This window comes from Notamacropus eugenii, chromosome 1 (genome assembly GCF_028372415.1).
Source record: "Notamacropus eugenii isolate mMacEug1 chromosome 1, mMacEug1.pri_v2, whole genome shotgun sequence".
NCBI lineage: Eukaryota > Metazoa > Chordata > Mammalia > Diprotodontia > Macropodidae > Notamacropus > Notamacropus eugenii.
Window position 1 is genome coordinate 56,086,035 of NC_092872.1, and position 11,199 is coordinate 56,097,233.

Genomic DNA, 11,199 nt, shown 5'->3' on the forward strand with positions numbered 1-11,199 from the left:
AGCATCAATAAAATATTTTAAATATATAAAAAAGAAGAATGATAAGAAAGAGGACTATTTTGTTACTACCTTATTAAATTTAATAATCCCTCTAAGAATAACTGTGAAAAAGGTACATTTGGATTCAAGATTCATCATACATTTTTGCTCTTTGTGTAGGAAAATGTTTTTATTTGTTGATGGTTGTTAAGTTCATAATTAGAAAAAAAAAAGAAAATTTAGAATGTAAGTAAATAAATCATATTGCCCTATGGTTTTTTGATGCCACTGTATCTTCTTTCCAGACCATGCGATCCTTCCTGGTCCTTGTCCTCTTGGGAGGAATCATCTGCACTTTCCATGGTAAGTCTTGATCCCTCCCTCTTAGAGAGGTCAAGGCATCTTATTCTGCCCACCTTCCCATCCTTCCCATCCACAATGCAACTTAGGAACTGAGGAAAACTTGGGCCACAGACCCCCAGGTTGGACAGCTCCTGCTGAAGGCTTCAAAGAACTGCTCTCTTTCCCCAGGCCTCTGGTTCCTTTTGGCTCTACCTGTTTCACAGCTCTTACAAACTTCCTTTGAATACAAGGGGTCTGAGGATTTTTATGGGATTTAGTGGGGGTAAGGGCCTGGGGTGGAAAGGGAAAGGTTGCAGAGAATTTTCCCTGGGCTTCAGGAAAAGGGATTCCAAGCTCTAAGCTGCTAGTCACCCAAACTGGTAGTGCAACAAGGTGGATCATGTGAAAAAGGTCTTGGCCTGACTAAACAAGGATTTCTTGATAGATCTGCAATGCCCTACCAAGCCATTCCCCAGGGAAACATAGAGTTTTACCCTTGTGGAAAGCAGTAGAGCAGCCAAGACTGGGCAATCAACCATTTCTTTGTTTCCCTATTTTCTAGAAGGGCACTGCACTAGAATTCTATGTACCACACATCAGGTGTTTGTAGTCTAGGGGAAGAATTATTTTTCTAGTTCCAGGAAAAAAACCACTTTCCCCAGTCAGGGAAGGTGAGGGTAGTGGAAAGTAGTTTCATTTAAGGCTAGAAGATAACAGCTTAATCTCAACAACCTTCACTCCCCCTTTCACCAAACATTTATTACACAATCACGGATAGCAAGCAGTCATTTATTAAAGCAAACAAGTAAGATGGAAATCTGGGGAGCCATTCAAATTAGTGTAGGTAATAAAATAAAACAAGCATAAAAGGGCTCTGAGACCCAGGAAAGAGATGAAATCTCAGCTCAAGCAGAAAGAGAAAAATTTCATCCACAAAGTCCACTCTGGGCAGACACTGGGAATCAAATGACATACTGGGGTGCCAGCTCCTCCTCACGTGCCTATGGCTCTTGGGGCCACCTGTTCACTATTCAGAGTTTCCATCTTGCCTCCTCTCTCCATAGTCTCTTCATTCTCTGCTTCTCTCTCAGAAATCTCTCCACCAATCAGGAGTCTTATCTCCCTGCATGCATGCAAAATCACAAGCCTATCCTTTGAAGGCCTGCCTGGGAGTGGGAACACACTTAGAAAGCTTGCTCATCTTTGTCTTCTCCCCCTCCTTCATTCCCAACATCAGATCAACTGTTGGGCCAAGCTGTGATACTCCTGAAATGTCTCCTGTATCCACCCATTCCTTTGCACCCCTACCACTACTTTTATCATTTCTCATCTGGTAATAGCCCCTTGACTGATCTCTCCAATTCTATCCTCTCATCATTTCCAATCCATCCTGGATGCACTACCAGAATAATCTTCCTAATACACAGCTTGAGCCATGTCCCTGCCTTCATCAAAAATGTTCAAAGGTTCCTCATTGTTTACCAGAAAAAAATATAAATTCCTTATTTAGGGGTTCAAGACCTTTCACAGTCTGGTTTCAGTCCATTTTTCCAGTCTTAAAATTCTCCCCTTCACACAATCTGACTCAGTCACCCTGAGTGACTAGCCATTACCTGGTCTTGTCCTGTCTACTTGACTCCGTGCATTCACTCAGGCTGCTCTCCACACCTGGGACTGACTTGTCCCATGCTCATCTCTCCATCTGCTGAAAACCTCTTCCTCAAGATCCTGCTCAGATGCATTCCCTGATAGCCCCAGCAAGAATTCAACTCAATTTAGCAAACCTCTAATAAGTGCCTTCTATGTGCCCTCTCTCTGCCTACTTTCCAAGGCTCTTTACCAAGCACAAAAATGAAATAGTCACTGGGCTCAAAAATTTTATATTGCACTGGTATTGACTTCTTCCTTGAATCTCTCAGGCCTCTATGTTGAGCTTATCTTGGGCACTTGAATCACTTTCCAACTTGTATTTTAGTTATTGCTGAGCTTGTCTCTCCCCCTCCCACTAGACTGTGAGTTCCTTAAAGGTAAGAAACATATACTATCTCATCACTGCATCTTCTTCAGTATGTTGAATGGGATGGAATGTAATTGATATCAGGAGGTTTCTTGAATGTCTTTGCGTATCAGGACACTTTTTGGTATATCAAAAAATATCCGAGATCCCTCATGATAGTAACTGTACCTGATATGCACGTAAAGATAAAATAAAGAGCGGTGAAACTCTGGCTCCTTTCTATAACTCTTCAGCCCCACCCACCCATCCTACCCACACACAAATACAAACACACACACACACACACACACACACACACACACACACATACATACAGTCCTTGGCCTATATTTTGAGAACTATTGCTCTATTTTTTCATTCCTTTGATTTTGTTTGACTGATTATGGATGTCTCATAGAGTCATTGGCTTCCATGTGCCCAGTTCTAATTTTTAACAAATTGTTTTCCTCAATCAGCTTTTGTATCTTTTTTTCCAGTTGACCCATTTTATTTTTTAAGGAGTTCCTCTCTTCAGTGAGTTTTTGTGCCTCCTTTTCCATTTGACCAGTTTTACTTTTTAATGAGCTGTTATCTTCTACTTCTATCTTCTACTTTTTTTTCCATTTGGCCAACTGTATTTTTAAGTAATTATTCACAGTCAATTTTTTGTCCATCCTTTTCCAAGTTATTGATTCTATCTTGCATACCTCTCATTTCTTTTCCCAGTTTTTCCTCTACCTCTTATTTGACTTTTAAAATCCTTCTTGAGCTCTTCAAGAAGGCTTTTTGGATTTAAGAACAGTTCATATTCATCTTCAAGGTTTCAGATGTGGATATATTGACAATGTTTTCCTCTTTTGAATTTGTGTTTTGATCTTCCCTGTCCCCAGAGAAAGAATTTGTGTTCATCATCTGTTTCTGCTTTTTGCTCATGATGTTTGCCTATTTTTGGTCTTTTAAAGTTGAGTTCTCTTGCTGGAGCGCAGGGGGCACTGATGCAAACTTCTTGTTCTGGGGGACAGGGACTTGGTCACTGGGTTTGTGTGCTGGGGTCTCAGGGGCTGACAGTTGGAAGCTGTATGTGTCTGGCAGCTTACCTGGTGCTAAGCTGGGGTCAACAATACTGTAGTTTATGGGGGGAAGAGGATCTGGGCCCTGGAGGATGCCTGCTTATCTGGGCTGCTGTGAAGCATGGGAAAATTTGACTAACAGAAAATGACTACTGTCTGGAATTGCGCTTCCTGGAGTTGTGCTGAAGCAACAGGAAGGTTTGGTTGCTGGAGGATGTTATACAAGCCAAAAATTTTGCCCCTCAGATTTCTTATTTCCCTTTTTCACCACTGTGGAACAACATGTTGGGGATTCCCCATTCTCCTACGTTTATCAGGGTACTCTATATCATCAAGGGTTGGATTATTTTCCTTTCCTTTGCATAGATGCCTAAACTCAATTACTAGACCTGGAGACCATATTTAATCTTGTTAATGTTTTCCTTATTGATTTCAGTGTTTATGTTCAAGGTCTTGGACTTTTCTTCTTCCTAAGGTCTTTGACAATTTCAATTTTTTTTCTAATTTTCTCATATTCACTTTCTAACTCTGTCCTCTTTGATGATGGTTTCCCTGGGGATCTCTTTGCACACTGGAGAAGTCATAGTTCGCCAAGCTAGATTTCTGTTCCACATGACATTTGGGTGGTCAGAACTTGCCTCAGCTGATGTTATGTTCTTTTCTTCTGTCTTACTGGATGGTCTACAGCCTGCCACACATTATATCCTATTTTACTCGCTCTCTCCTTCAGTTTTCTCAGCTGGCCCCTGCAGTTAGGAGAACGGCTTTCTTGGTGTTATGGTACTATCAACTCAGGCACTGACAACCATGGAAACAGCAGCTCAGAGCTTTGCAGTTCTGGTCCTACAAGGTTGTGCCCTCCCTGCCCCACTCCCCTGGACTTGCACAAGGTTTTGCTCCTGGGAGATGCCACTACACTGGCTACCCATTGCAGCCCAAGAGAACTCCATCCTGTAGGTGGGATCTCCCCAGCACCAGGAAGAGGGAGGGGATATGGAGTGTGGAATTGGGTTTTGTTGCAACACCCTCCTTGGGACTACTGGTGCAGTCTCACTGCTGGTAGCATGGGGGATGGAAAAACACATACTGAGTGAACTCAGGCTTAGTAAGCATCAATTCCTAAGTGTGGGGAGAGGGGTTACCATCTTTTCAATTCTGGGTGTGCTTGACCAGGGAGAAAGCTGAAGGTGCTTTATGTTCATTTACATGACTTCTGCTTTTGGAGAGATTTGAAAGTTCCCAAAGTGAACCAAAAATGTCTAGTTCTCTATCCTGTTGCTTGTGTGACCCCAACTATTAATATTATTGTGGTTATTATCATTATTATTATCTAGAATCCCTTCTAGCTCTAAATCAAAGATCCTGTGATATGATAGATGTGGAATATGAACATCTCGACTCCTTTGGAGTTACATCAGATAACTGACTTCACAGAAACTGCCTGCAGTTCCAGAGCTGTGACATGTCTGAGTCACTTGCATTCCCTATAGAGATCCCTCAGACCATCCTCATAGAGAGGAAATACCTTGTAACCACCATTCCTACTACATCTTTAAACATTTACCAAAGTATTGAGACTTTACAGTCTGAGTCTTTAGGAGAGAGCCCACACAGGATGCAACCTCTCTATTACTTCATTATCTTTGTGCATTCCATACAAGTCATTCCTCATGCCTGGAATGTGGTCCTTCCTCATCACTGCCCCTCAGATTCTTCATCTTCCTTTGAAGTTCTATTCAGTTGACACCTCCTTCATGACATTTTCCTTGATTCCCTCATTTCTTAGGGCTCTCTCCCACTTTAAGTTACCTCCTATTGACTTCTTGGTGGACATGCTATATATCACATTGTCCTGGCCTCACTCCCACATCCAGTACAATTTAAGTTCCTTGAGGACAGGGACTGTTTTCTTGCCTACATCCTCAGTGTCTAGAAAAGTGTCCTGTATATAGTAGGTACTTCAGAAATTGAACTGAAATGGATTTAATCCTCACAGCAAGCCTAAAGGGTTAGCCCTGTTTTTCAAGTCAGGAAAATGGCTCTCAGAGAAGCTTAAGGATTCTCCCCAGGCCCAGTCCAATGAGTTATAACAGTAACCATTTGAAGATCTCCTACATCTCCAAACTCCTAATCCTCCTCCACATGTCACACCTCATAGCAATATTTCTCTTTCTGCCCCATCTAGGTGTACTTTCAAGGAAGCTCTCTGACACCGGTACCCTTTTCTCCACTAGTCAGCAGAAGCGTGGAGGCATTGTGCGGGCCATAAAATTGTTCTTTGGATCACTGGGCTACTTAAAAAGGTAAGTGGAACCAATGGAATCCCCAGGTCTCTTCCATCTGATCCAGCTTTCCCTGAAACCATGAGTCTGGTTTTTCACTGCAAAGTCCCTCTGCTCCAGCCTCCACTCTTTCTCCATCATCCACCTCAGCCTTCCCACAACAACAGTGATCTCTGTAAACAGACTTTGTAAGGGCAATGAGCACTGAACAGACAGTCAGGAGACCAGAGATCTGGCCTAGGAGTTCTGAAAGTCCCACTCATTTCCTGTGTAACCTTGGAGAAGTCAAGATCTCTCTAAGCTTTGGTTTCCTCATCTTTCTAATGATGGGATTGCATTAGATGATTTCAAAGATTCCTTCTAACACTGATATCATAGAAGACTAGTCCAATATTTTATGTTCTAAGGTCCCTCTCATCTCCAGTATTCTAGGTTCTAAGGTCTCTTCCAGATCTGAGATTCGATGATTTCAAGTTACTACTTGCACAAGATTGTATGCTGTTTTACATATGAACAAATCTCTGTTGTCTGAGGACTTATAATCAACATATATCTACTTACATAGGACATAAACTGCAGAACTAAACTAGGGGTCATACATAGGCAACATATGAGAGAGATTTTAACATTGGGGTTGCCTGGGTAGGAGAGCACATGCATGGGGAAGGACAGAATTGAAGGCCCATCACCTTCTCCACTTTCCAGGTTGTCTACTCCCATCCCAGGACCTACAGTAACCCCAACTTTAGAGAAACTCAACTTAATGTCTGAAACCAGAGCTCCTTCAACTGACTTTGGCCAGGTAGTTAGGCAGACTCATCACTCATACAAAGATAACCACTACTCTTTACCCTTTTTGTAAGGATGAGTCTCAGTTTCCCTGTTTTTCCATTTCCTGCCCTCTTTAGTCCCAAGCCATGAGAGAGTAAAAGAATGAAAGAATGAATGATCAAAAAATGTCATCACTGACAGGAGCTTTGAAATCATTGAGTCTAGCCCCTTCATTTTGCAGATCATAGGATCTAGAGCTGGCAAGGACCTCAGAGACCATCTGGTCCAACTCATTTTACAAATGAGGAAACTGAGAAGTTTCCAGAAGCCCAGAAAGAAGCACAAGAAATTTAAGACAATAGTTCAAGTACAGTTAGTAATGTGAAGGCCCAAGATTCAAACCCAAGTGCTTTGACTCTAGATCAGTTTCTCTTTCCTCTATACCATCTGGTCTCATTGCCTCAGAACGGGTAGGATTTAGCAAGAGACAGATGATGTGGCAAGAAGGAATAATGGGATGTCCCTCCAGAAAATCATTTCTATAGTAACCTGTGAGGTGAATAGTGCAGGCATTATCATCCACATTTCACAGATGAGAGAAGTGAAATTCAAAGAAGGTATTCACAAAGTCCCTGCTTACTTAGACACACATAACTAATAAGCATCAGAGCCTGGGTCTTTCCATTCCAAGTTCGTGCTCTTTCTACTGCCCTGGGATGTTAAATATAGAGTGAGAAGCTCTGTTTTTGAAACTGCTGATAAGATGTATTCCCAGAAGCACTTGCTCAACCCAAAGTTCAGAGTTCTTCTGTCTCCTCCACTAAGGCCTCTATGATCCATTACTAACCCTTGTGTTTCCTTTTGTTTGCTTGTTTTTGTGGGGGTGGGGATTGGCAAGAGTGGTTAAGTGACTTGCTTAGAGTCACACAGTAAATGTCTGAGGGCAAATTTGAACTCAGATCCTCCTGACTCTAGGACTGGTGCTCTATCCACTGTGTCACCTAGCTGTCCCATCCATTACTAACACTTAATAATCATGTTAGTCATCGAGGATACCTCCTGAACACACTGCAGAGATTTCCCACACACAACGACCTTGGCAATTTTAGGGGACAGGGAACAGAGAGGTCCCACTTCTCATAGCAACAAGTTGAAAAAACAATTGGGGATTACTGGTGAAGAAAAGAACATGGACTATTCCTGAGGGTGCTCTCAGGAATATGGAATATGGAAGATTTAGAGAAACGTGGAGAGATTGTTGCAGAGTGAAATGAATAATAATCCACATTATGACCATAATAATAAAGTGAGAGACAACTTTGAAAGACCTGGGAACTCTGAGCAAAGCAGGCACCAATCATGACTTCAAAAGAACTGGATGAAAACACATGAGGTAACAAACTAGTGGTATAAGGTCAGGCATATATTCTCACTCCTGATCAGTGTGTAGAATGATTTTGCTCGATTACATATATTTATTAAATTGGGGAGGAGGGAAGAGAATGAAGTGTTAGTGGGTAGTGAAAGACATAAGGGGGAAAAAAGCATCAGTAAAATATTTTTAAAGAGAGAGAGAGGGAGACAGAGGGAGATAGAGAGAGAGAGGGAGAAAGAGAGAGAGAGAGAAAGTTATGAGTGATTTTCAGTACCTTAAGGGGCAAACTAGGCATTCTCTATAACTTAAAGGGAAATCATTTCACATCCCTGGCTTCAGTTTCCTCATATGTTAATGCAAAATAGCTTGAACACTATGACCTCTAAGATCCCTTCTAGCTCTGAATTCCGTGACAGAACCATAGGGACTTAGAATCCACCCTTTACCATGGGTCATCACATAGAAGTCACTCTGTGAATGTCTGTTACTAATAGAATTATAGAACCACCAAACGCCAGAACCTGAAGAGCCCTCAGAGTATATAATGTCAGATCTGGCAGAGCCCTTAGAACATAAAACAGAATATAAGGGCAGGAAGGGCCCCTAAAACATATGAGAGAGAAGATTAGTGAGAACTGTAATAGACCTTAAAGATAATAATATTCAACCACCACACTTTGTAGATGGGAAACAGGTTCATTTAAGAAACTTGCCTTAATGTTGAACTGGAGACAGGGAAATTAGAATTCACATTTATTTAGCATTTTTACGTTTGTAAAGTGTTTTCCTCACAATAATTCTGTGAGGCAGGCAATGCAAATATTACCATTCCTAATTTTACAGATAAGGAAACTAAGACCTAAAGGAGTAAGTCACTTGCCGAACATCATCCAGATAATAAAGGTCAGAACTAGGATTTGAACCTTGGTCTCTTTCTTCCAAGTTCAGAATTCTGTCCACTACAGAGTCTTACAAATATGCAGTTTGCAATGGAGGCTCCAGAATTGCCTTTCCTGGAGATTATCCAGGACAGAAACTACAAACAACCTCCCACTTCTCTCTCAACCCCCAATTTCTCTCCGATAATTTACTATTCAGTTTGGGGAAATGTGTCCCTACCTACAGAAAAAGTTTGGGGAAGATAAGTTTGAGATCCAAAGAAATTCTAAAATTTTCCTTTTCTTCCAGCATACAGGTAAAAATAGGTGATGAATGGAGTTCCAAATATGGAGTTCCAGGAGGCAGGGAGTCAAGAATCATTCTCTATGAGGGAGAAAGCATAATAAGAGTGTCAGGCCATGGTTCGCTCTGCATCCATGAAGTGGAGGTGGAAACCACCGCTGGCAGAATTTTTGAATTCGGGAAGCCTGTCGGCACCTATTTTGATGACTCCATCCCTCAATTTAATATGGAGCTCAGTGGCATCGAGGGTTTATATGGATACATATGTATCAAAAAACTGAAATGTAAGTGGTCATACATTCCTGTAAACACAACTGATATACCTCAAACAGCTGAAGCAACTGTCCAAACTTCATGAGCCCCCTGCTGAAGACACCTCAGCTGGGCCTATTGAAAACACCTAAGGCCTTCCCAAGACACTCAGCTGGGTCCCTACTGAGGACACCTCAACTTAACAATGCCACCGCTTAGCATACTACAACTACTGTCCACTATACTAAGCCCTCTGACTCTTCTAGGAAAAGATCTAAACCTGTATTTACCCTGAGTTTTTTTTTTAGTCCATATATACTATGACCTGGGTTACTCTTCCAGAGACCTGGACCCAATGGCTGGCCTAAGGACCCTGGGATCTGGGAGGGATAAAGGTAGCCACCCCCAGAAGCTGCTGGTCTACAAGGGAAGGAGGAAAAGAGTTAAGATTGTGATGGGGAGAGTACCCTCAGGAGATTTAGAAGTCTAATCAGCCAATAAAGCTTCTGCAAAAGCTGAGTCTTGGGCTGTAAAGTATGGTTTTTTTTGGGAAATGAATTTGACAGTTATGAGGGCAAGATGTGGGAACAACAGAGGTTCTCACTCTGATATAGGAAACCCTCAAAAGAGAGAAAATAGTGGTTGTCTGCTGTGGAAAGGGGGACTGAGTAAGGTCAGGAAATAGTCATCTTTGATTGATCCCTGTAGGACCAAAGGCCATAGAGGGTCTGTGCTCAAATCCAAGGAACATTTGGTACTTTCCACAAGTCCGTTGCCTGAACTTTGAGGTATTAGAGCACTGAGGATAGAGTAAGGAAACGTGGGTTCAAGTCCTGATTCTGACATTTAGTAGAGCTATGGGGCCATGGTGGACTGCCTCTAACTACCCTACCCCACCCCTGACTCAGTTTCCTCATCTGTTAAGTGGGGGCAATAATTTTGCACTGAGCTACCTCAGAGGGTTGGAAGAAGAATGCTGTGTAAACTGTGAAATTCAAAGCAAACTGGAGCAATGATGACAATTTGTGACCTTTTCCTTTAAATACATTATGAGCCCCCTTCTATAATAATAATATTTATATAGTGACGACTATGAGCAAGCCACTGGGGCTAAGCACTTCACAAATACTATCTCATTTGACCTTCACAACAAGCCTGGGAAATAGGTGCTACTTTTATCATCAAACAGAAGTTAAATGACTTGCCCAAGGTCACACCACTACTCCATGTCTGGGGTTCAATTTGAACTTACATCTTCCCATCTCCAACACCAGCACTGTGTCCACTGTGCCACCAGCTGCATCCTGCTATGGGCAAGATCCTGTGAGAGTTGGTGTGGGTAGAGGGTGTGTGGAGATGCTTGTTGTAGTGTTCTGAGAGTTTTGTGTGCCCACACCTGTCTCATTTTCCTGTTTTCTTCTATTTAAAATGAGCATCAGCCTGTCATATGATTAAAAAATTAACCTGTTCTGGGGGTGAAAAAATTTGATCATCCCATGTTATTCTGACAAGGTGTGAAAAACCTGTTCCCCTTCCCACTTTTAGCACTCTCTGGCTGGCATCTACCGCAACCTCTGCTAGCCCCAGGTACTTTACCTGTCAGATCTATGGATAAAAAAAATTGGGGGTGGGGGGGTAGAGCCAAGATGGCAGAGTAAGAGCAAGGACTCACCTAAGCCTTTAGACAAACTCCTTCAGATACCTCTAAAAAGAGAATCTGACCAAATTTTGGAGGTGCATAATTCAATAGGAGACAGACAGTGGCAGATTCAAAACCCAGGACAGACTGGAAGGTCCACAGGAAGGATCTGTTCTGTGGGGGTGAGCCCACAGCACACAGCACAGCTCATCCAGCACAGAAGAGCAGGAGGGACCCGGGAAATCTGAGACAGCAGTGGGCAGAACCAGAGGAGTCCCAGCCCAGGGTTAGAGACCAGCAGAGTGAGTAAC

At 42.3% G+C, this 11,199-nt stretch overlaps 1 protein-coding gene across 1 annotated transcript; it reads left to right on the forward strand.

Annotated features, from left to right (window-relative positions):
• The first annotated feature begins 287 nt into the window (after nucleotides 1-287).
• LOC140522742 (prostatic spermine-binding protein-like) lies at nucleotides 288-9,768 on the forward strand. Its single transcript, XM_072638039.1, has 3 exons — nucleotides 288-342; nucleotides 5,573-5,690; nucleotides 9,004-9,768. The coding sequence occupies exons 1-3, from the start codon at nucleotides 288-290 to the stop codon at nucleotides 9,353-9,355; spliced, it is 525 nt and encodes a 174-aa protein (XP_072494140.1). The 3' UTR covers nucleotides 9,356-9,768.
• Nucleotides 9,769-11,199: the final 1,431 nt, after the last annotated feature.

Excerpts from the sequence above, each read along its gene's own strand:
- LOC140522742 (XM_072638039.1), top strand. The coding sequence starts at position 288 with ATGCGATCCTTCCTGGTCCTTGTCCTCTTGGGAGGAATCATCTGCACT. Across the intron at positions 343-5,572 it reads AATCATCTGCACTTTCCATG|GTGTACTTTCAAGGAAGCTC; the intron begins GTAAGTCTTGAT and ends TGCCCCATCTAG. Across the intron at positions 5,691-9,003 it reads TCACTGGGCTACTTAAAAAG|CATACAGGTAAAAATAGGTG; the intron begins GTAAGTGGAACC and ends CTTTTCTTCCAG.